General features: G+C 40.8%; 1 protein-coding gene across 2 annotated transcripts in view; it reads left to right on the top strand.

The window, feature by feature from the left end:
• The window catches only part of Urod (uroporphyrinogen decarboxylase), a 291,316-nt gene that overhangs the window by 191,057 nt on the left and 74,212 nt on the right, over positions 1-26,047 (top strand). For both annotated transcript variants that reach the window (XM_070083962.1, XM_070083961.1), the window contains one exon: positions 17,488-17,625. In XM_070083962.1, the coding sequence (XP_069940063.1) occupies positions 17,488-17,625 (138 nt within the window). The remainder of the gene's footprint in view (positions 1-17,487; positions 17,626-26,047) is intronic.

Raw genomic sequence — 26,047 nt, 5'->3', positions numbered from 1 at the left:
TTGTAGGAAGCTGTATTATGAAATGATCACCTTCCCTCCTCAAACGCTTGGGTATATCCTAAGTAATTCGAGGACCTTGTTGTATAGCGGGTGTTCTTACCTGCTACTTCATTATGAGTTGTCTGACAACAGACAAACAAAATTCACCATACGGTGGTCTGTTGCCAGTCTTTATTTGGTACATATTATATGCATTGAGCATTGAAATGTCCATGAGATGGAAGAAAAGTTTCATGTACCACTTGTAACTCTTACGAACACAGTCAACAAAACCAATCTGCATGTCACATTTGTCAACCAAGCACATGTTTTGTGTATAATCAATCACTGTCACTGGTTTTCGAATACGTTCATTAGTCACTCGATCAACTTTGCCACTGTCTTGCATTTCATTACGGTGAATGGTTGTCAACAATGTGACATCTCGTTTGTCATGCCACCATAATGCCATGATGTCATTGGCAGTAAACACCTGCACGTCATCACCACGAGCACCTGCGTTGAGCCTGGGCATATGTTTACGATTAGAACACACTATGCCACACACATCTGTCTTGTTCACTCGCATGAAATCACTGAGTAATGGGCTTGTGTACCAGTTATCGGTATATAATGTATGCCCCTTACCAAGATAAGGTGCTATCATGTTTCTCACTACGTCACCTGAGATACCCAATAACATCTTGGTATCTTTCAATGTTTTACTTCCCGTGTATACAACAATATCCAACACCAGGCCACTGTCACAGTCACAGAGTACAAACAGTTTTATACCAAAGTGTTTCCTCTTGCTCGGTTTATACTGCTTGAATGACAGTCTACCTTTGAACAAAATCAAAGACTCGTCAATTACAACATTCTTGAATGGATAAAAGTATATGCTGAACTTTTGTTTGAGATACATGAAAACATTTCTAATCTTGTATAACCTGTCACTTCTGTCAGGCCTGGTTTTGTCAGAGAAGTGCAACATACGTAAGAGTAAGATAAACCTATTCACTGGTATGATTTCACTGAAGACCGGGGTAGAAATTAACCGATCTGTGGACCAGTATGCTTTTATATTATGCTTATAGACATGAGGCGTAAACATTATTGTTGCAAAAAGCAAATACATTTCTGCAACAGTCGTCTCTTTCCACCTGTGTAGTCTTGACTGTGGTGATATGATCGTATTTGCCATGGTGTACTCAAAATACTTATTACTTTCCCTGACAATAGTTTCCATCAATGGTTGGTCAAAGAATAATTCAAAGAATTCCAGTTCATTGACCGTGGTTCCAAGGGGACAAGTAGGTAGAATTCCACTTTGAGAGTCATCAAAGTGGTGAGGCTTGGGAACAAAATTGGAATTTTGCTGCCAATCCCACATACGGTTTGCTGGTGGATACTGGACATCATAGGCTGGTTGTGCGGGTGGTTGTGGTTGTGGTGGGCTGGTGGCTGACGCTCCGCTTTGTCCTTGAACTGACAAGTCAGCAGCGTGGGTCCCACCCTGGGCTGGTGAGTCACGCATGGCGGTGCCACTACCATCACCACTAACACCATCCACTGATGCCTGTGGTCTATCCATGCCAAGTGTAGCCACATCATCCTCACTATCACTACCTAAAACTGGTGTAGGGCCACTGGATGTACTCCGGGATGTAGTCCGTCCCCTGGGCACAGCATAGGGTACACTACCCGAGCGCATGCGGCGGCAAACATACCGACGCTTCACTGGTGAATATGATTCCTCACTATCACTACTCGAATGATCATCGAGTGCAATAAAATCACAATCCACGTCACTATCATCATCATTACTGAAGTCAGAGGCCTGGCCACGCGAAAATATTAGTTTTCTCTTGCATTGAGGAACAACTGACCGTGAGTCACGAGTGCCCACACCAGAGGTAGAAGGTTGAGGATCGTCAGGGTTTTCTGCACTATTATCGATATCCTGGTCATTCTTTTCGGTCACTAACTGATCAAAGCCGTAGAATTCGTCTTCATTTCCACTTCCATCAGTGTCAGAACTATCAGATAGGAAGAGGAGAGTCCCAATTTTCCGGGGAGTGAGAGCTGACTTGCGACGAGGCATGGTGAACAAGGGTAACTGAGCTGGCGTTCCCACAATGCTATGCGGGCGCCTAGATTTTTTGTTTATGGCGCACACCCACCACGCAGACCCGTTCTCTCACATGTAGGCCTATGAGTGCTTTCGCGCTAAATTTGATGGCGCTAGAATTTTGGCATAGATCTATGGTTTGGACACTCAACGTGAAGCCGTAGATCTACGGGACGGACCCTGAAAGGGTTAACTAATTCAATAATGTAAAAAGTCTCATTATCATGTAGCATCACCTGATATAATATTAAATTTTCCTGTACTCACTCAAACTCATTTAATGACCATATAAACTATGAATTATTCCTTGGTAGTCTTAAGTTAATCTTTAAGTTTGCCCGAAATGCTCAGCATACAGAGGGGCTTTTGGCATGTACACCAAACTACAGTGGACCCTCGACCAACGTTGGCATCGTCTAACGTTAAATCCAACTAGTGATGCATTTAACGCAAAAATTTTGCCTCGACTAGCGCTAAAAAACCCGACCAACGCTATTTGTTCCATTCGAGACGCATCCACTTTGGCCTGAGCGTGCCTCACTTGTCCTGTGGGTGCCAGTGTTCACAAGCCAGCCAGCCACCACGGTCCCATCCAAACATACAATCGGAACATTTCATATTATCACAAGTCCTAATGGAAGGGGATTCCCCTTCTAAACACTATGACCATCAACACTCTCCCCTCCTCCCATCCCATCAATCATCACCAGATCTTCATTAAAGGTAAGTGTCATGTAACTGTGCATGTCTTATTCAGTTTGTGTGTATTAAAATTAATATTTCATGTGGTAAAAACAATTTTTTTTCATACTTTGGGGTGTCCTGAACGGATTAATTTGATTTCCATTATTTCTTATGGGGAAAATTAACTTGACTAATGGTAATTTTGACTAACGATGAGCTCTCAGGAACGGATTAATAGCGCTAGTCGAGGGTCCACTGTATTATATTCCTCTGTACAACTATGTAGTTTGTCAAAATAAAAAATCTAAATCTACCTCATAGACCCAGTTTCTCATATTTAGGCCCAGATTTACCACTCACAGCATATCTGAGTGAGCTGAGCTCATGGCATTGTACTACAGGACCGACATTAGCTTCCAAGTTAATTTATAATGGTATTGATACCGAAAGGGTTAATCTCCCTGGGTTATTTACAGTAAGACCAACATATCTGTGGGGGATATGTTCCAAGGACCTGCCACGGATGCCAAAACTGTGCATAGTAGCAACCCCTATACAGTGGACCCCCGACATTCGATGGCATCGACATTCGATAAATCCGACATTCGATGCATTTTAACGCAAAAATTTCACCTCGGCATTCGGTGGAAAACCTGATATTTGATACAATTCGTATGAGACGTGTCCACGTGTGGCCTGAACTGCCCCGTGTGTGCCAGTGTTTACAAGCCAGCCAGTGTGCGCGCATCTAAGGATACATTTGGTACATTCCATATTATCCATATTATCACTGTTTTTGGTGCTTGTTTCTGCAAAATAAGTAACCATGGGCCCTATAAAGCTTCTAGTGCCAACCCTGTGGTAAAAAGGGTGAGAATTAGTATGGAAATTAAGAAAGATTTTGAAGGGTTTGGGGCTAACCCTGAGAAGCCTATGGCAGTTGTGGAATCCATTGTGCCTACTTCAAAAACTAAGGAAATATGTGCAAAGTGGGTTGAACTGCAAACCTTTATGGATGAAAATCACCCTAACACAGCTATTGCAAGCTGTGCTGGTGACTATTACAATGACAATGTTGTGGCCCATTTTAGACAAATCATAAAGGAATGGGAGGTACAGAGCTCTATGGACAGATTTGTTGTGCGACAGAGGTCCAGTGACTCTCAAGCTGGTCCTAGTGGCATTAAAAGAAGAAGGGAAGTAACCCTGGAAAAGGACTTGCTTCCTCAAGTCCTAATGGAAGGGGATTCCCCTTCCTCTCCCCTCCTCCCATCACATTAATCATCACCAGATCTTCATTAAAGGTAAGTGTCAATTATTCTATTGTTATTAATCTATTGTTATTGTTGTTATTGTAATTATTCTGTTGCATTAAACTTAATATTTCATGTGGTAAAATTTTTTTTTCATACTTGTGGGTGTCTTGCACAGATTAATTTGATTTCCATTATTTCTTATGGGGAAAATTAATTCGACTTTCGATATTTTCGGCATTCGATGAGCTCTCAGGAGTGGATTAATATCGAATGTCGGGGGCCCACTGTATATGTCCTATATGTACATGCCTATTTCTTTCTTTCAACACACCGGCCGTATCCCACCAAGGCGGGGTGGCCTTAAAGGAAAAATGAAAGTTTCTCTATTTACATTTAGTAATATATACAAGAGAATGGGTTACTAACCCCTTGCTCCGAGCATTTTAGTTGCCTCTTACAACATGCATGGCTTATGGAGGAAGAATTCTGTTCCACTTCCCCATAGAGAACATACCGATTGTAAAGTTTAATTGATAAATTATGCAGAGTATGTGAATTATCACTTTTTCACTGATGGGAAGCACTTCACGGCTTCTCTTTGGCTTTGAAGAACTGCCAGCTTCTCTTCTTTTGTGCCATTATTGTGCAAAATTAAGAGATATTTTTGGACCACAGTTAACGGTGCATAACTGAAACCACGGATACCAGATCAGTGGATATGGGGGTTCTGCTGTATTACCTATTGAGTACCAAGCATTCTTTTATATATTGGGCATATATGTCATGATCTGAAAAATAAAAATATTGAAAAAACATCAGTATCAGCCTAAAATTGAGTATCAGTATACAGTAGGGCCCCACTTATACAGCAGGTTAGGTTCCAGGCTATCGCTGGAAAGCAGACTTCACCGGAAAGCAGAATGCCATTTTTTCCAGACAAGTTTACACTAACTTATATTAAGTTAGTAATAGAACTAGACATTAAAAAAACACAATAAAAAGTAAAATACATGCATAGTACATTCATTGCTTATTTTAAAATATTTGTAGTCCATTAATGTAGGGCAAGAGGTGAATGTACTTATTTGCAGGAAGTCAAGTGTAGGTAGCCCTAGCTGCTGGCTCCCCATTCCAAACTTAATATATGATATTTAAAGCAGCCCATAGAGATAAAATACACATACAGTACACTCATTATTTACCTTAAAATATGTGTAGTCTTAATGTTGGATGAGAGGTGAGTGGTATATTTGTAGGAAGTCAGTGTAGGTAGCCTGTAGGTGTTGCCTGCCTGGGCTACACCTACTGGCAACCTACATTGCAGCCCAGAGCCATATTATTAACATTGACATACCTTGTTCACTGAATTTAATCATTTCTAACAGCTACATTTAGATCCCATCATAAATGAAGGGAGAAGTAATGAATAATTCATGCCAAAAACTGTAAACAAAAGTGGAGTGACTAGGCTAAACGCAGATTCATACACGTTTTCTTTGGTGCTGCACCAGAGAAAGCGTAATGTTTTCCCTCCACCCAGCATATAAACATAGCATGTTATATGCTGCAGTCAGAGGTCACATGAGGTCACTGTCCTAAGCTGTCTGGGAATTAGCATGGGGTGTTACTAAGCACCATGGCCTGCTGTAGTGCTTTGGAATCTTAGGTTAAAGTGTTGAAGAAGGAGGCTCTACTTCTTCAGGAGGAAAATAAGAGGCTGAAGCTTTGCCTGGATGGGTTTCGGAGTGAGTGTAAGATGGTTGAAGCTGGTGAGAAAAAGGATACCAGCAGTGAGCTAAAGAGTTGCAGCTGCTTTAAGTGGCAAGCAGTTCACAATTCAGGAAGAAGGAAGATAAGGAAGGTTAATAGAGAAGATGTGAAGGTAGGAAATCAATTCTCTGTTCTCCAGGATGAGTGTACTTCAGTGGTTAGTGAGGTAAAGGGTACCACTGACTCCCCTGCTAATCAATATAAGAATATTCTGATTGTGGGACACTCAGGTAAGATATATGGACTGTGCTTTTTCTAGCAAAGATAGGAAGGTCAGACAGAGGGTGTGCCTCCCAGGAGCTGGTGTTGGTGACATAGTCAGCAGGTTGGATAATATGTCAGGTAATAGGAACAAGCCCATTATCTGTCTTAGTGCTGGTGGAAATGACATCAGAGAGGGCAGGAGACAGGAGTTGTTGGATAAGTACAGGTCAGCCATAGAAGTAGTCAGGTCTAAGGGAGGGATTCCAATCATATGTAGCATTTTGCCTAGAAGGGGAGTGGGCAATGAATGGATGTCTACGGCAGTTGGTATAAATTGCTGGCTAGAGAGGCACTGCAAGGAACTTGCAATCCCATTCATTGATAACTGGGATAAATTCTATGGCAAGCATGATGTGTATGCAAGGGATGGGGTTCATCTCTCTAGGGTTGGAGTGGTTGTATTAGCCAATTTGATTGAGGGGGGTCATTAGTCTATGAATTTAAACTGATAGATTTTAGAGGTATGGGTGTTTGTGGGAGACGATCAGGCTGCAGTATTAGGGTTGAAAACAGCAGATATTACCAGGATACCCCAGGGATATGTTTAAAATATAATATTCAGAATAAAGTTGCTAGTAAAGGCAAAGCAATTGCTCCACAAAACAAAGAGAGATAGTAGACTGCAACAAGTGACTAGCTCCCTTAAGGTTTACTATACAAATAGTAGGAATCTAAGAAATAAGTTAGATGAGCCAAGATTATTTGCAAGTGCAGGTAATATAGATATTATTGCTATAACAGAGACCTGGTTCAACTTGAAAGATAGAGAAATACCTTCTGAATGCAGCATACAAGGTTATAAACTATTCCACACTGATAAGGTCAACAGGAAGAGTGGTGGAGTGGCGATGTATGTCAGAGATAATTTAAATTGTTGTGTTAGACAAGATATAAGATTAGAAACTCAGACACAGAATCTGTTTGGCTACAGTTTCTCGAAGGCCATGAAAAATTAACTTTGGGTGTGATTTATAGGCCCCCAAACCTTGATAGGGAATGCAATAGGCTGCTGTGGGATGAAATTCATAGGGCGTCTAGAGATAAAAATGTTGTGTTAATGGGAGATTTTAACTTCAGACAAATTGATTGGAACAGGAAATCTTGAATCTAGTGACTTTCTTGATATAAGAACATAAGAACATAAGAAAGGAGGAACACTGCAGCAGGCCTGTTGGCCCATACTAGGCAGGTCCTTTACAATTCATCCCACTAACAAAACATTTGACCAACCCAATTTTCTATGCTACCCAAGAAATAAGCTCTGATGTGATAAAGTTGGTAGATGGTATAAACCTTGGTAATAAATACCGACAAGTTGGTTTAGAAAGACACGTAAGCAAACACTATAACATATTTATTAGAAAACGTTTCGGTCCTGGGACCTTGATCACCTTGGTTCAGGACTGCTTTTTAAAACCGTTTGTGATGGAACCAACTAACGGAAGCAACCTGCTTGACTTGGTTCTTGCCAGCAAAGAATCACTAGTTAATAATCTTGAGGTTAATGATGAGCTTGGGGAAAGCAATCACAAATCATTTAGTTTCAATATATCATGGAATTACCCTGGTAACTGCAATCAAGTCTCTGTCCCAGATTTCCGCTTGGACGACTTCATGGGACTGAGAAATTACCTGGGTGGGCTAAATTGGAATGACCTTACTATGGGTCAGGTAGGTAGGGTTGGTTGCCAATATGTCGTACTTCAGAGCATAGTACTAGCTGCCCAGACAACTTTTGATCTGAGTAGGGAAATTAGATCTAACAAAAATGATCTCAAATGGATAAACAATAGATTAAAACATCTCATTGGTCAAAAGAGAGGTATATATAGGCATATCAAAAGAGGGGAAGGGCAGTTAAGAAATCAATATATTCGATTAAAAAGAGAAATAAAGAAAAATGAATAAGAAAAGCAAAAAGGGATTATGAGGCTAAAGTCCAAAGGGATTCGAAGACTAACCCAAAAGGGTTCTTTCAGGTATACAGTAGTAAGATTAGGGACAAGATAGGCCCACTTAAGAGTAACTCAGGTCAGATCACTGACAGTGATAAGGAAATGTGAACTTTTCAATACTTACTTCCTCTCAGTTTTTACTCAGGAAGATACCAGCAAAATTCCAGAAATAATAAATTATGTTGAACAGGACAATAATAAGCTGTGCACCAGTAGGGTAACTAGTGACATGTCCCTCAGAAAAATAGAATGTAAATGTAAAGAGGAACTTAGCATACCTTTGGCTAATCTTTTCAGTACATATGTATCACTACAAACTGGCATAGTGCCAGACAAGTGGAAAATGGCAGATGTAATACTTATTTACAAGGCAGGTGACAGGTCCTTAGCTTTGAACTATAGACCAATAAGCTTTACCTCCTTAGTTGGTAAATTTATGGAATCAATAATTGCCGAAGCAATTCATAGCCATCTTAAAAGGCATAAATTGATTAATGAATCTCAGCACGGTTTTACAAAGGGGCTTTTCTGTCTTACGAATTTACTAACTTCACTAAGGTATTTGAGGTAGCTCATGGTATTGAATATGATATTGTATAGTATATGGACTTCAGGTAGAGGCATGGTTGACAAATAGGCAGCAGAGAGTTTGCATAAATGGGGAGAAATCAGAATGAGGGCATGTCACAAGTGGTGTTCTACAGGGGTCAGTGTTGGGCCCCTAGTTGTTCGCAATTTACAGAAACGACATAGATGAGAGAAAGAATAGCGACATAAGCAAATTTGCTGATGACACCAAAATTGGCCATAAACTTCATTCTAATGAGGACATTGGAGCACTCCAGGATGATTTGAATAGACTGATGCAGTGGTTGGAGAAGTGGCAGATGCAGTTTAATATAGACAAATGCAAAGTTCTAAATGTTGGACAGGAAAATAACCATGCCACATATTTATTTATTTATTTATTTATTTATTTATTTATTTATTAACAATTTGAGCACACATACAGAGATACAAAAAAATACAGATAAGAGCAGCATGCCAAAGCCACTTATACTATGCATAGCATTATGGGCTGGCTTAAAATTAACTTAAGATTAACTAAGCAATGATGAAATCAGTGATAAAACATTAATGTAAACAGATTACTATAAAGCACAAGTGAGTATTACAAAGACAGGTCATATGGTTGCATGCATTGTTGTACATTCAGTCGTATGGAGTATTCTGTTAGGTAGTGTATTTAAAAAATAATAAAGTTAGATTGGGTTTTAGGTTTAACATTTATGTGATATAATTGTGAGAAACATTTAAGATATACAATTTATAAGGTTCAGTTATTCAGTATTTATTTGGTTTTGGGTGAGTAAGTGATCTTTGAGAAGAGACTTGAATTTATAAACAGGTAGTGTTTCTTTTATATTTACAGGTAATGAATTCCAGATTTTAGGGCCTTTTATGTGCATTGAGTTTTTGCATAGTGTGAGATGGACACGAGGAACATCAAAGAGTGATCTGTGCCTTGTGTTATGGTCATGTGTTCTGTTGAGGTTGGCAAGGAGATGTTTGAGGGGAGGGTTAATATCAGAGTTAAGTGTTCTATGTATGTAATAGGTGCAGTAATAAGTATGGATGTTTTGTATGGTGAGTAGGTTTAGTGTATTGAATATTGGTGGAGTGTGCTGCCTGTAGTGAGAATTTGTTATCATTCTAACTGCAGCCTTTTGTTGGGTAATTAGTGGTCTGAGATGGTTAATTGTTGTTGAGCCCCATGCACAAATTCCATAGGTGAGATAGGGGTAAATAAGAGAGTGATATAGGGCCAGGAGGGCTGACTGTGGAGCATAGTGCCGTATCTTCGATAGTATGCCTACAGTCTTGGAAATTTTCTTAGAAATTTGTTGTATATGTGTATGAAATTTGAGTCTATTATCAAGGTGGATTCCAAAGAATTTTCCCTCTGTTAGCTTTGTGATAGGTGATCCGTTTATCATTTTGTTAAGAGGGACATCTGTAGCTCTGTTACCAAGCTGAATGAAGTAGGTTTTGTCAATGTTTAGTGTAAGTTTGTTAGTCCTCATCCAGGTAGATATTTTCTGTAATTCGGTATTTACAGTATTGGCTAGCGTGACTGGGCTCGGGTGGGAGAAGACGTATGTAGTGTCATCTGCAAATACAGTGGACCCCCGCATACCGTACGCATTGCATACCGTTCAATCCGCATACCGCTCGCTTTTATCGCAAAAATTTTGCCTCACATACCGCCCAAAAACCCGCTCACCGCTCTTCGTTCGAGACGCGTCCAATGTGCGCCCTTAGCCAGCCTCACATGTGCCGCCGGTGGCATTGTTTACCAGCCAGCCTCCGCGGTAACATCCAAGCATACAATCGGAACATTTCGTATTATTACAGTGTTTTTGGTGATTTTTTCTGGAAAATAAGTGACCATGGGCCCCAAGAAAGCTTCTAGTGCCAACCCTACAGCAATAAGGGTGAGAATTACTATAGAGATGAAGAAAAAGATCATTGATAAGTATGAAAGTGGAGTGCGTGTCTCCGAGCTGGCCAGGTTGTATAATAAACCCCAATCAACCATCGCTACTATTGGTGGTACAGCTGCTGCTGCTGTTGTACCACCGTCAGCTGCTGCTGCTGCTGTAGTACCGTCTGCTGCTGCTGTAGCATCGTCTGCTGCTGCTGTAGCATCGTCTGCTGCTGCTGTTGTACCACCGTCAGCTGCTGCTGCTGTAGTACCGTCTGCTGCTGCTGTAGTACCGTCTGCTGCTGCTGTAGCATCGTCTGCTGCTGCTGTATCACTGTCAGCTGCTGCTGCTGCTGCTGCTGTAGCACCATTGTTGGTGTGGCTTATTGAGAATACCAAGAAACAATTAACCCCAGAGGATTTGCCACCCAGGATAACCCAAAAAAGTCAGTGTCATCGAAGACTGTCTAACTTATTTCCATTGGGGTCCTTAATCTTGTCTCCCAGGATGCAACCCACACCAGTTGACTAACACCCAGGTGAACAGGGAAAAATGCCTGGAACTAGTGCTCATATTGGTGAATTTAAAGCCAGCAAAGGTTGGTTTGAGATATTTAAGAATCGTAGTGGCATACACAGTGTGATAAGGCCTGTTCTGGAAGTAAATGCCAAACAGGACCTACAGTACTCAGGAGGAAAAGGCACTCCCAGGACACAGTGTCTCATCAGTCATTGCTGCATCTTCAATAAAGGTAAGTGTCATTTATTCTTCATTTAGTAGAGTAGTACATGCACAATATATATTGTGCATGTACTACTCTACTATTGTGCATGTATCCTTCTCTTTGTGTGTAGGAAAATGTATATTTCATGTGGTAAAATTTTTTTTTTCATACTTTTGGGTGTCTTGCACGGATTAATTTGATTTCCATTATTTCTTATGGGGAAAATTCATTCGCATACCGATCATTTCGCATAACAATCAGCCCTCTTGCACGGATTAAAGTCGCTATGCGGGGGTCCACTGTAGTGTGGGTTTGAGTAATTGCGAAGCATTTGGTAGGTCATTTATGTATAGGACAAAGAGAAGAGGGCCAAGGACACTTCCCTGTGGGACACCAACTGTAATTGGTTGTGCAGAAGAGTTTGCCCCATTTGCGTACACATATTGGCTTCTGTTGCTGAGGTATGACTTGAGGTAGTTGAGGGAGTGCCCTCTTATACCATAGTGTGACAATTTTACGTGGAGCAAGTCATGGTCAACTGTATCAAAAGCTTTACGTAAGTCAATGAAGATCCCCAGTGGGACTTCTTTTTTCTCTATTGCAGTGTACGTATATATGTTCTAGCATGTGTATAATAGCATCATTAATATTTTTATTAGGCCTGAATCCAAATTGGCAGGGGTTGAGTATGTTTTGGGAGATAAGATAGGAGTAGATTCGTTTATGATTAATTTTTCGAAGATTTTTGAGAGAGGGTGTAAGTTGGATATTGGCCTATAGTTATTCAACTCTGTTTGGTCTCCTCCTTTGTGGATCGGGGTGACCCTTGCTATTTTGAGTACTGTAGGGAAGGTGGAGGATTCAATGGATTTGTTAAAGAGTGTTGCAATGATTGGTGATAGCACTTGTGACACTTTTTTGTATATAAAGGGTGGTAAGGTATTTAAATCTCCTGCCTTGTTTTTTAGTGCGTTGATAATAAGGGAGACTTCGTATGGGTTAGTCGGAGCTAGGAACAGTGTGTTCGGGTAGTTGCCGGTGAGGTAGTCATTTGGTGGGGTATCTGAGCTTGGGATTTTATTGGCAAGGTTTTGTCCTATAGTGGAGAAGAAATCATTGAGTCTGTTTGCTGTTTCTGTTGGTGGGAGTTGGGGTTCATCTGATTTTGCTAATTTTATTTCGCTATTTCGTGATATCTTTTTTGTTCCCAGAATTTCTGATAGGGTTTTCCAGGTCTTTTTTATATCACCTCGTAAGTTGGATAATCTGTTCTCATAATACAATTTTTTTGCCCTTCTTATCAGGCTGGTTAGGATTGACGAGTAACGTTTTGTTTGGTCTCTGGTTATGTGACCCATTCTGTACTGTTTTTCATATTGGTGTTTTGTATTTGAACAATAAAATGGTATAAAATACTGACAGGTTGTTAGGTAAGACACATATGCAACAGTTAGGTATCTTTATTTCGAAACGTTTCGCCTACACAGTAGGCTTCTTCAGTCGAGTACAGAAAAGTTGATAGAAGCAGAAGATACTTGAAGACGATGTAATCAGTCCATCACCCTTAAAGTTTTGAGGTGGTCAGTACCTCATATTGTTTCATACTATGGAACAATGCTCTTCTCCAGACTGAGGGACTGACCACCTCAAAACTTTAAGGGTGATGGACTGATTACATCGTCTTCAAGTATCTTCTGCTTCTATCAACTTTTCTGTACTCGACTGAAGAAGCCTACTGTGTAGGCGAAACGTTTCGAAATAAAGATACCTAACTGTTGCATATGTGTCTTACCTAACAACGTTTTGTATTTATGGATTTGAGAATGCTGGGTGTTAGCCAGGGACTGTACAGTCTCTTAGCTGTCATCTGTTTAGTTTTTTTAGGGCAGTGCTTGTTATAGAGGTATTGGGTCTTTTTTAGAAAATTATTAATACATTCATCAATATCTGTATAGATTTCTAGCTCAGTGTGCCAGTCAATGTTTGCTACTGCTGTTGTGAAGTTATTAATGGCTGCCTCATTGTGAAGTCTGAAGGTGACTTTAGTAGTGTCTTGGGGTAGTTTACCAAGAGTTGTTATGAGGAAAGTAGGGTAGTGGTCTGTGGTATTATCTGTAATTATGCCTGATTTTAAAGGGGATATGGTGCTGGTCCAGATGTGGTCAAGTAGGGAAACACTAGTCTCTGTAACTCTTGTAGGTTTTGTTACTGTTGGTAGCAACATACAGTTACTCATTGTGTTTGTGAATTCAGTAACGTGTGGGTTCTGGTCTTGCAGGAGATTTATATTGAAGTCACCTGAGAGTAGTAAGTGATCTTTGTTCATGCATGCATCAGTTATCATACTTCCTAGGTTTTGACTAAATTTGCTAATGTTTGACTGTGGAACTCTGTAGATGTTTATCAATGTGAGAGGTTTTTGTAGGTATTTGGATTTGAATTTGGCTATTATATATTCCCCATGTTCATCCCTTGTGCAAGTAGATCTTAACATTACGGTTTGCACAAAGGATTTAGGAGTTCTGGTTAGCAGTAATCTGAAACCAAGACAACAGTGCATAAGTGTTTGCAATAAACTGAATAAAGCTAACAGAATCCTTGGCTTCATATCAAGAAGTATAAATAATAGAAGTCCTCAGGTTGTTCTTCAACTCTGTATATCTTTGGTTAGGTCTCATTTAGATTATGCTGCACAGTTTTGGTCACCGCATTACAGAATGGATATAAATACACTGGAAAATGTACAAAGGAGAATGACAAAGTTGATCCCATGCATCAGAAATCTTCCCTATGAGGATAGACTGAGGGCCCTGGATCTGCACTTTAGAAAGGAATATGATTGAGGTGTATAAAGGGGATGTAAATAGCGTGCTATAAATATCTAGCATAGACAGGACTCATAGTAAAGGTTTTAACCATTTGACTGTCACAATCTCAAATCTTGAAGTGTCTCCTGGTGTCGCAAAATATTTGAAAAAAAAAAAAAAAATTGTCTTATGAAATGATAGAAAATCTTTTTCCGATGGTAATGACACCAAAAGTACAAAATTTGATGGAAATCTTACAGAATTACGCTCTCGGGAAGTTAGCGACCTCGGCGACATTTACACATCGGCGATTTTGCCCACTTTGAGCCCTATTTTCGGCCAATTCCATTGTTCCAGTCAGCCAAACTCATAGCTATTTCTTGAGAACTCCACTTGTTCTGTTGATTGAGTACAAGAAACCACTCATTTACTTATATCAACTACCCAATAAAGTGGTCAGAAATTGGCAATATGGCCAATTTCATGCAAATTAAAAATATTTTTAATTTCAAAATAGGGCTCAGAATGAACAATGCAGACATTCCAGGCACTAAAATAACATTTTTCTCTGTTCATCAGTTATATCTCCAGGCCCCTGTTATAATACTCTTGCTTTCTATTTTGAATTTTTATTCACACAAAAAATAGAAGATTTACTGTTATACAGACTACTGGAATATTGTAATAATTGTATAAATAGCATCAACCCATTCGTGACTGCATATTAGAATGGCTAGTTGGACATTTATTGGACAATGACATCATTTGTTTACTCTTGAACATTGGCAAAAGCCGAACATTTCAGCCACTTTGAGCTCCATTTCAAGATCCTTTTCATAGTAAAACTAATCAAAATCACTTCTGTTTTTATAATATGTTTTTTCATTCTATCAAAAGAGACCAAGAAAACAAGAACACACCCATAAATACTATACAAAAATACACCTCAAAGTCGGCATTTTAATCCAAAAACACAGTCGGAGTTTTTTTTTCTCATTATGCACTGCATGTTGCAGGATTTTTTTATACTGCGCACACTGACCACACAGACCCATTCTCTCACATGTGGGCCTACCAGCTTTCTCCTGCTTGATTTGAAGCCGCTGGAATTTTTGAGTATATATACGTCAAACACATTGGCTCGTAAGATGTATATATATGACCGAAACAGTCAAAGGGTTAAATTGGAAAAATTCAGATTCAGGAAGGCTATAGGAAAGCACTGGTTTGGTAATAGAGTTGTGGATGAGTGAAACAAACTCCCAAGCACCGTTATAGCAGCTAAGACGTTGTGTATTTTTAAAAATAGGTTGGATAAATGAGTGGGTGGGTGTGGGTGGGTGCGAGTTGGACCTGACTAGCTTGTGCTACTAGGTCAGATGCTGTGTTCCTCCCTTAAGTGAATATGACTGCCCTGACTAGGTTAAGGCATTGGCTTTAGCCGGTGGGAGATTTGGACCTGCCTCGCATTGGCCAGTAGGCCTGTTGCAGTGTTCCTTCTTTCTTATGTTCTTATATAATTTTGAAGAAAATATAGATGGATTAATGAAAATGTCTATATTAACGTAAAATAAGACATTTAATATGCCCAAGAGTGATTATTATTATGTACTATTAGTATTACTATGGCATTAAGACTAGAGGGATACTCTTAGTGATTTTAATGTGTACCTGCACGCCAGCACAGTCTGTAAGTATATTTAGGTACGGGTACACAAGTATTATTATTAGAGCACATATAAAATATGCAGTAACTTTAAAACACTTGAAATTTTGGAAAGTTTCCAGACATAATAGAGAGATGTGCTCAGAGAGAATATAAACAAACTGGGTGGTGCACACTTTATTAGAAAGACAGGTTGCCGTATAGTGAGTCTTGGTCATAATTTGAAATCACCGTATTAGCGGAATGCTGTAAAGCAGGGCCCTACTGTACCTGGAGAAAGTTTTAGGGATTAACATCCCTGCGGCCCAATCTGTGACTTGGACTCCTGGTGAATCAGTGTTTGATCAACCAGGCTGTTGCTGCTGGCCGCAGGCAGATCGACATACAATCCACAGCCCAGCTGATCAGGTGCTGACTTTAGGTGACTGTCCAGTGCCTTCTTGAAGACAGCCAGGAATCTATTGATAATCCCCCTTATGTATGCTGGGAGGTAGTTGAGCAGTCTTGGGCCTTTGACACTTTAGTTGCTTTTCATTGGGGGATGTTGCATATCCTGCCCAGTCTTTTGCTTTCATAGGGAGTGATTTTCATGTGCAGTTTTGGGACTAGCCCCTCTGATTTTCCAAGTATATATTATCATGTATCTTTCTCGCCTGCATTCCAGGAAATACAAATCGAGGGACTTGAACTGTTCCCAGTAGGCACAAGTTTTGGTATCATGCCATCCCTAGTTATAATAGAGGTGTTTATGGTCTTATACAACATTTGTATTCCAAGACCATGGCAACTGTACTAGTCAACTCAGTTTTAATATTCTGCCTTTCTCATACTCTTGTTTTTGATAATCAGTTAGGCTTATAGACCTAAAGGCCCTAAGGTACTATTAACCAACTGACAGCCTATTTTAGGTGTAGCACTCGGATAATTTCCTTAGACTATAGGCCCAATGGGAAGGTTGCCACATGCTTGCGATCTGAAAGATCAGAATCATAAAGGTACAAAAGCTTACAGTATCTGTTCTCCCACAACTATTGTGCAGATTTATACTGCTATCTGTAAATACTGTACTTGTAGATTTGTGCTCTCTGTAAATACTGTACTTGTAGATTTATGCTATCTGTAAATACTGTACTTGTAGATTTATGCTATCTGTAAATACTGTACTTGTAGATTTATGCTATCTGTAAATACTGTACTTGTAGAATTCTACTACTGTCTTTAAGTTACTGCTATCAACCCAACATATCTTAATGTACTGTTCTCTCGGAGAATATGAAGACTTCTCTTTTAACATTGTCAGTACCTTGAATCACTCACTGTCCTCTATATAACACTGTCCTCTACTTAACACTGACTGTCCTACTCTACATAACACTGACTGTCCTACTCTACATAACACTGACTGTCCTACTCTACTTAACACTGACTGTCCTACTCTACATAACACTGACTGTCCTCCTCTTAAGTGTCTTACACTCATCTTGCAGGTGTTGCAACAGCCTTACATTTATCTTGCAGATGTTGCAGTAGTGTCTTACACTAAACTTATCTTGCAGGTGTTGCAACAGTGTCTTACCTTTAACTTGCAGGTATTGCAACAGTGTCGTACACTTACCTTGCAGATGTTGCAACAGTGTCTTACACTTATCTTGCAGATGTTGCAGCAGTGTCTTACACTAAACTTATCTTGCAGGTGTTGCAACAGTGTCTTACACTTACACTTGCAGGTGTTGCAATAGTGTCTTACACTAAACTTATATTGTAGGTGCTGCAGGTGTTTGAGTCCCATGCAGAGCATCTTGGACCATATTTATTCCAAGAGTTTGCCTTGCCCTACTTGAAGCAGATATGTGATGAAGTTAAAGAGGGAGTCATAAAACTTGGCCTACCAGACATACCAATGGTGAGTACTGTGGTCAGCATTGGTGAGTACAATGGTGAGTACTGTGGTCAGTACAACGGTGAGTACTGTGGTCAGTACTGGTGAGTACAATGGTGAGTACTGTGGTCAGCACTGGTGAGTAAAATGGTGAGTACTGTGGTCAGTACAATGGTGAGTACTGTGGTCAGTACAATGGTGAGTACTGTGGTCAGCATTGGTGAGTACAATGGTGAGTACTGTGGTCAGTACTGGTGAGTAAAATGGTGAGTACTGTGGTCAGCACTGGTGAGTAAAATGGTGAGTACTGTGGTCAGTACAATGGTGAGTACTGTGGTCAGTACAATGGTGAGTACTGTGGTCAGCACTGGTGAGTAAAATGGTGAGTACTGTGGTCAGCACTGGTGAGTAAAATGGTGAGTACTGTGGTCAGTACAATGGTGAGTACTGTGGTCAGTACTGGTGAGTACAATGGTGAGTACTGTGGTCAGCACTGGTGAGTAAAATGGTGAGTACTGTGGTCAGTACAATGGTGAGTACTGTGGTCAGCACTGGTGAGTAAAATGGTGAGTACTGTGGTCAGTACAATGGTGAGTACTGTGGTCAGCACTGGTGAGTAAAATGGTGAGTACTGTGGTCAGCACTGGTGAGTAAAATGGTGAGTACTGTGGTCAGTACAATGGTGAGTACTGTGGTCAGTACTGGTGAGTACAATGGTGAGTACTGTGGTCAGCACTGGTGAGTAAAATGGTGAGTACTGTGGTCAGTACAATGGTGAGTACTGTGGTCAGTACTGTGGTCAGTACAATGGTGAGTACTGTGGTCAGCACTGGTGAGTAAAATGGTGAGTACTGTGGTCAGCACTGGTGAGTAAAATGGTGAGTACTGTGGTCAGTACAATGGTGAGTACTGTGGTCAGTACTGGTGAGTACAATGGTGAGTACTGTGGTCAGCACTGGTGAGTAAAATGGTGAGTACTGTGGTCAGTACAATGGTGAGTACTGTTGTCAGCACTGGTGAGTAAAATGGTGAGTACTGTGGTCAGTACAATGGTGAGTACTGTGGTCAGCACTGGTGAGTACAAAGGTGAGTACTGTGGTCAGTACAGTGGTGAATACAATGGTGAGTACTGTGGTCAGTACAATGGTGAGTACTGTGGTTAGTACTGGTGAGTACTGTGGTCAGTACAATGGTGAGTACTGTGGTGAATACTGTTGTGAGTACTATGGTGGGTGCTGTGTTGAGTATTGTGGTGAATACTATGGTGAGCAGTGGTGAGTACTGTGTTGAGTATTGTGGGGAGTACTATGGTGAGAACTGTGGTGAGTACTGTTGTGAGTACTGTTGTGAGTGCTATGGTGAGTACTGTGGTGAATACTGTTGTATGTACTGTGGTGAGTTCTACAGTGAGTACTGTAGTGAGTGCTATGGTCAGTACTATGGTCAATACTGAGACACTACTGTGATCTATACTGTACTAAGACACTACTCTGATGAGTACTATACTGAGACTCCTGTGATGAGTACTATACTGAGACACTACTGTGATGAGTACTGTACTGAGACACTACTGTGATGAGTACTGTACTGAGACACTACTGTGATGAGTACTGTACTAAGACACTTCTGTGCTGAGTATGATACTGAGACACTACTGTGAATACTGCACAGAGACACTACTGTGATTACTGTACTGAGACACTACTGTGATTACTGAGACACTGCTGTGATTACTGAGACACTACTATGATTACTGTACTGAGACACTACTGTGATTACTGCACTGAGATGCTACAGTGATTACTGAGACACTGCTGATTACTGAGACACTACTGTAATTACTGAGACACTACTATGATTACTGAGACACTACTGTGAAACTACTGTGAGTACTGTGAAACTACTGTGATTACTGAGGCTACTGTGATTACTGTACTGAGACACTACTGTGATTACTGTACTGAGATACTGCTGTGATTACTGAGATGCTACTATGATTACTCAGACACTACTGTGATTACTGAGACACTACTGTGATTAAGACACTATTGTGATTACTGAGACACTACTGTGATTACTGAGACACTACTGTGATTACTGTGAAACTACTGTGATTACTGAGACACTACTGTGATTACTGTACTGAGGCACTACTGTGATTACTGTGAAACTACTGTGATTACTAAGACACTACTGTTGTCATGTGGGTTTTCGAAAACGTGGATAGGGTAAGAATACTCACGTAGGCTGGTAGTACGTATAATATAACGGAAAGTGTGGGAAAGCGCCAACAGCCGTCCTGCCTCTCCCTGCTCCCTAGCCTGACTGACCCATGAGTGCCTACGGGTGAGGGATGTTTGAAATCCTGCTATGGTCAGCAGCAATATGAATACAGTCAATGATTCACACAGACGGTTGGTAGTGAGTCATCTACTGGTACACTGGTTACTGGTAACTGGCTACTAGGAACTGGTACTACTACTGAGAGCTCGGCGACGCTAACGTATGTCGTCCCGACATACAACTAATACAAACTAGAGACGGCAGGTGTACGGCTTGGGCTGAGTCTATACAATGTCAAAGTACACAACAATTGAACATTATAACATACATAAGTAGAATATTGGAATGGAAGCTTACGTAACTGAAACTGTAATAAAACTGTAATGCAATACAAGGTATAATATAGCACAACTCATCGAATGAAACTCAATGTTGAGATTACACAATAGAAGTTATAAAAAAAAATTTGATCGATCGATCTGTATTCATGTGATCTACGGATTCTGAGGAAGGAATATATACAAAGAAAGAAGTGTTTAACAGGAAGGCATATTCGGTGCACTCAAATCTAGACTGTTAACTCTCAGAATTCGGAGAGAACGTGAACACAAAAAAAAATTCTTGAATACTAATAAGTTGATACTGTAATTATTCATCTATACAGGTTATTTACATTTAACCCCAACTCTGCTAGGGTGAGATTGACATATGCAGAATGGGTGTCATCTCTGGGAGGATCAAACTCTGTAGCACTGGCTAACTCATGCTGTATTTGAGGCAAATCTGAATTGGTAGTTACAAATGATACTTGAGGATTTCTCAATACCTGTCGTGTACGTAGGGAATAACAACATTCAGGTTGATCGTCTGACTGAGTATCAGAGTTAGAGAGTACAGGATCAGGAGGATTGTCAGAGTCTGTCACATTAGTCTGGGTTGGAACATCATTATCATCACATACTAACTTCATATGATCTAAATGCAATTCTTTATACTGACCAGTACTAATTTCTCTAACCTTATACTTATTACCAGTGATATGTTCAACTACTCGATAAGGACCAACAAACTTTTGACCAAGCTTAGGCATTGCAGACATTTTGTTAAAGTTAGTCAGCATAACTCTCGAACCTACTTTGATTTTGGATGGCTTCGCTCGAGTGTTTGCGACTCTTGTAAATTCTGCTGTTGATTTATGAAGTGTTTCACGGATTCTTCTTAAAACACTTCGAGCTAAGCTGGTACGAGTTGCTATGAAATCATCAGGGTTGTAATTTGGTTTCGGATTAGAATATAGCAACTCATAAGGCAAACGTTTATCTACACCATACAATGCATAATGTGGAGTGTCACCTATAGAAACATTGTAAGCAGAATTTATAGCACACTGCACATCAGGTATAACTTCATCCCAAGTTTCACTGTTGGGATTGATAGTGGCTCTCAAGACATCAAGTACTTTCTTATTGGTACGTTCCGCTAACCCATTGCTGGCAGGATGATGAGGAACAATGGTGGATTTAGAGATCTTGTACAAGGTACACAAATTTTCAAGAATCTCATTACAGAATTTACCTCCATTATCTGTTACTAGGGACTTAGGGGTGGTATGCCTGCAAATAATGCGTTCTTTAAACGCTTTAGCTACTGTCTCGGCAGTCTTATCTGCAATAGGAACTAACTCACAATATCTGGTGAAATGGTCTACCATAACACACAGATGTTTGTTGCCCTGGAGGGAACTTTGGAAATTAGTTAACAAATCTAGCGCAACTCTTTCCCAAGGTTCGCTAGTGGTTGGATACACTTGGATTGGATTAGGACCATTAGCATTACCTTTATGTTGCATGCAGACACTACATTTCTTAACATACTCAGAAATATCAGTTGCCATACGAGGCCAAAAGTATTTCAATCTGGCTTGTTTTACTGAACGATCCATACCAGGGTGTGCAACACCTGGTACATCGTGAACTAGCTGTAAGGCTACATTCACTAGTGACTGTGGAATTACTAACTGGTATACTCTTCTGCTAGGAGTACCCAACTCAGCTGTTCGATACAGTAACTCTTGGTTCATGACAAAGTCACTGATGGGTGCTGGTGGCTTCACAGTCAGAATAAGATCTTCCTGGACCGGGAATCGAATCACACTAGACCACATGGGATCTGTTCGTTGAGCATTCTTTACATCCTCAGCACTAAATGGAGGGTCTGCAGTTACTATACTAACATGTCGCGATAAGGCATCTGCGACTACATTTGACTTGCCAGGTAAGTGTTCAAAGGTGGGATTGAACTCTTGGATAGTCAAGGTCCATCTGGCTAACCTTCCAGTAGGTTGTTTGTTCTGGAATAAAGGTATCAGTGGAGCATGGTCTGTCAAGACATGAACAGAGTACTGATAAATAATGTCTCGGATGTGCTTTAAAGACCATACTATTGCTAAAGCTTCTTGCTCAGTTACTGTATAATTACGTTCAGCCTTCGTAAGGACTCGGCTAGCAAATGCAACTGCGTTGTACTTGCCATCAGTCTTCTGAGCTAGTACGGCACCTATGCCAATAGAACTAGCATCAGTAGTCAGATAGAAGGGCTTAGAAAAATCTGGAAATTTCAAAATTGGAGCAGATGTTAGCTTTTCTTTTAGAGTTTGGAATGCTCTTTCTTGACGGAAGGTCCAAACAAAAGGAGCATCTTTCTCAAGCAACTCAGTTAGAGGAGCAGCTATGGAAGAAAAATTGGCAATGAAAGATCTATAAAAACCTGCTAAGCCCACAAAGGATCTTACGGCATCAGCAGTTTTGGGAGTTGGAAAATTTAGTACTGCAGTTACTTTACTTTGGTCAGTCGTAACCCCTCTAGGAGTGACTACGTGACCAAGAAACTTAATTTCTGATCTGAAAAAATGACATTTAGACAGTTTGATCTTTAAATTGGCTTCTTCAAGCTTACCAAGTACTACATCAAGTCTTTTCAAGTGTGTATCCATGTCTTTAGACATGACGATTACATCATCTAAGTACACCATAAGTGCATTACCTATGAGACCTCTGAAGATATTAGTCATGAGCCTTGAGAACGTGATAGGGGAGGATCGTAATCCAAACGCCATACGGAGGAAGTGATAATGACCTGTAGGAGTGGAGAATGCAGTTAGCTCTTGGCTGTCCTCGTGAAGAGGGACTTGCCAAAACCCTTGTAACAAATCCAGGGTTGAAAAGACTTTGTTATCTCCGATGTTACGTAAAAGATCACCCAGTACAGGAAGCGGGAAGCGATCTGGAATAGTTTTCGCATTTAACTTCCTAAAGTCAATCACTGGGCACCAAGTACCATCCTTCTTAGGTACTAGGATCAAGGGCGCATTCCAAGGTGAATTGCTAGGTGCAATAACTCCATCATCAAGCATTTGATTGATCAATTCTTCTGCAACAGCAACTTGTGAATGAGGCATTCTGTACGCAGGTATATAGATAGGTCTAGTACCAGGTTCAAGTGGAATACGATGGGACAATAAGTTCGTTATACCCATCTTCTCACCTGGTAAGGCAATGGCTTTACCACGTTTGTTCAACAGAGTCAACAAACGCTTGACTTCATCTGGGAAGTCAGTGGGAGCTAAGTCTTTCTCCTCAACTGGTGGAACAGATTGATCCAGTGAAGTGGATGAGGTCTCCCTGGTAGAAATAGCACCGACCCACTGATCAGGTGACAACTCATCCTCTACCTGAGCAGGGTAAGGATAGTGAAAAAGGTCAACAAGATTGGTATTTGCTCTGAGACGAACACTGTGACCAGAAGTGTTAGCTAGGAAGAAATGGATCTTACTATCTCTTACAACATGTAAGGATGGTTCAACAAATAGACCTTTTACTTTGCAGGAATCACTGTCAACTAGGATGTTATCACCATCTGGAACACTAGGAACAACAACAGACACTCTAGTGAGGGCACTAGCTGTGACAGAAACGTCTTTCTGCAGACGGCATGTGACATCAACAAGAGATGGCATTACTAGTTGCAAGTAATTGTTTTCCGACAATGCGTCCCCTGTGGAGAAACTACTACTTGAACTAGCAGACATTGCAGGGATAGGCTCAGCACTCAATGTAGTTAGAGCGTCCTCGGACACTTGAGGTAACTGGACACTATCTTGCAAGTCTGAAGTTGCAGGAACACAGACAGGAGTGACAGGATCATCGGTGCCTGACCGCTTGGGTACGCTACTGGAAAATGCACTGGGCTGTAAGGACTTAATTCGAATGTCGTACTCTGCGGCAGTATGGCAGATCTCGGATCCAAGCTGGTAACCCCAAAATGGTACGATCAAGTCATCAATTTGGGCATGCCATCGATAAGGGTCGAGCACAATGTGTAAGTCTCGCATGGAAGCAAATCCTAGTAGAAGGTCACCAGGGAAAGTAATCTGGTCGACAACAAGGAAGGAAGCAGTGAAGTCTCTACCTTGGATAGAAAAGGTGAGGGAAGTCCGACCTCGGACACGCAGGTGAGAACCAGCTACTCCACTAAGGGAGGACACATTAGTCGGTTCTACGAGAAGGACATGTCGTAACTGCTTATCCCTAAACAAACTAGACCTGATAATATTGACTTGCGCACCAGAGTCCATGAACAAATGAACGGGCGCATTATGAACAGGTGCTTGCACTATAGGGCCTATTGTTGCATTGGAAGTTATGTGCAAACAAAAAGGTGGATTGTCATCAGCAAAGATTTGTTCCACTTCATCCCCAAAATCATCTACGTCAGAGACATGTGAAGCAACATCATCAGCAGGATTGTCATTCTCGAGACTGCTTAAGGCTTCAAAGGAATTGTGAACGGGGATGGTGTACTCATTATCACCTACTGTCACCATGGGACGGTTTGACTGGGGCGCTCGAATTCCCCCGAATTGGAAGAATGAGCCTGGTTCTGGTTATTTTGAGAACCACGATGTGTGTTTCCTCTACGGGTTCTGCGGTTGGAAAGGCCACGGAAAGACCTAGAGTACTGAAGGTTGTAGAGAGCATTGCACTCAGATGTGTCATGTCCTTGTATTCTATGATAAGTACAGTAGGGAAGATCTGACTGGTACTCATCATCAGCACGACGCCTCTTAGGGTAACTATCAGGACAGTTAATTGCAATATGGCCACGGAAACCACAGTTGTAACAAGTCCGCTGACTATGGTTACTGAATGTACTATGAATACTACGAGGTTTATAATGACTCTGTACACTGGTCCTTGGTGATCGCTGAGATGGTTGACGACCACGATTTGTCGCTGTGGCGCAAACAAGAGGTGGTGCAGACTGAGGCATAGGTGTGAAATTACTTTTGATACATGGGAAAGTACCCTGGGGGCACAAGGAACGTACGTACATGATTTAGGGCTGTAAGGGGTTCCATCGTCACAGTTGGAGGATTAGCCTCATAAGCACACACGGAAGCAGGCGGCATTAGTTCTTTGATTGCTCCAAAAGCTGCTATTTTAGCAAACGATGCTGTGGATGGTTTATCCTCATCAGGGACAAAAGCTGAGGACTGGACAGCATTGATAAATGATGATAAAAGTTTGTCTAATCTAATAGCAAAGGCACTCAACGATTCATTAGTCATGGGTGTAGCATTCACTAGTTCCCTAAGAACGACATATGGATCAGCTGTTGTTACTGGTACGAGGAAAGAACGAATCAGTTCCTCATATTGTGACCACTTAGTAAGATTCCTGAAGTCTCGCATATCAAGGAGATCAGCAACGTGAACAGCAGCAGGGGATCGATGAAGAGCTTCTTTCGCAAGTCTGATAAGACTTTCCTCAGAAGGAGGACCTTCAACTAGAGCATTAACACGAGAACGAATGGCAGTAAACCATGCTTCAAGACTATGTACATGGCCATTGAATAAAGGTAACGCATCAAGGGAATCACGAGTAAAACTATAGTATCTCAGTGTCTGGGTCGGTCTGTCAGTCGCTAAGGAACTGTGAGGACTGATGACAGGAGCAGCAGTAGCCTGAGAGGTCTGATTGTCGACATTCACTAAAGTATCACTTGACGGTATGTGAGACATAATGGCAAAGAAGTTGCACAAGAACAAATAAGGCAAAAATAATGAACAATAAAAATGATACAAAATGCTAAAATTAAAATAAAA

Source organism: Cherax quadricarinatus, chromosome 11, assembly GCF_038502225.1.
Source record: "Cherax quadricarinatus isolate ZL_2023a chromosome 11, ASM3850222v1, whole genome shotgun sequence".
In the NCBI taxonomy this organism is placed as follows: domain Eukaryota; kingdom Metazoa; phylum Arthropoda; class Malacostraca; order Decapoda; family Parastacidae; genus Cherax; species Cherax quadricarinatus.
This window is presented reverse-complemented; position numbering and strand designations above follow the sequence as displayed.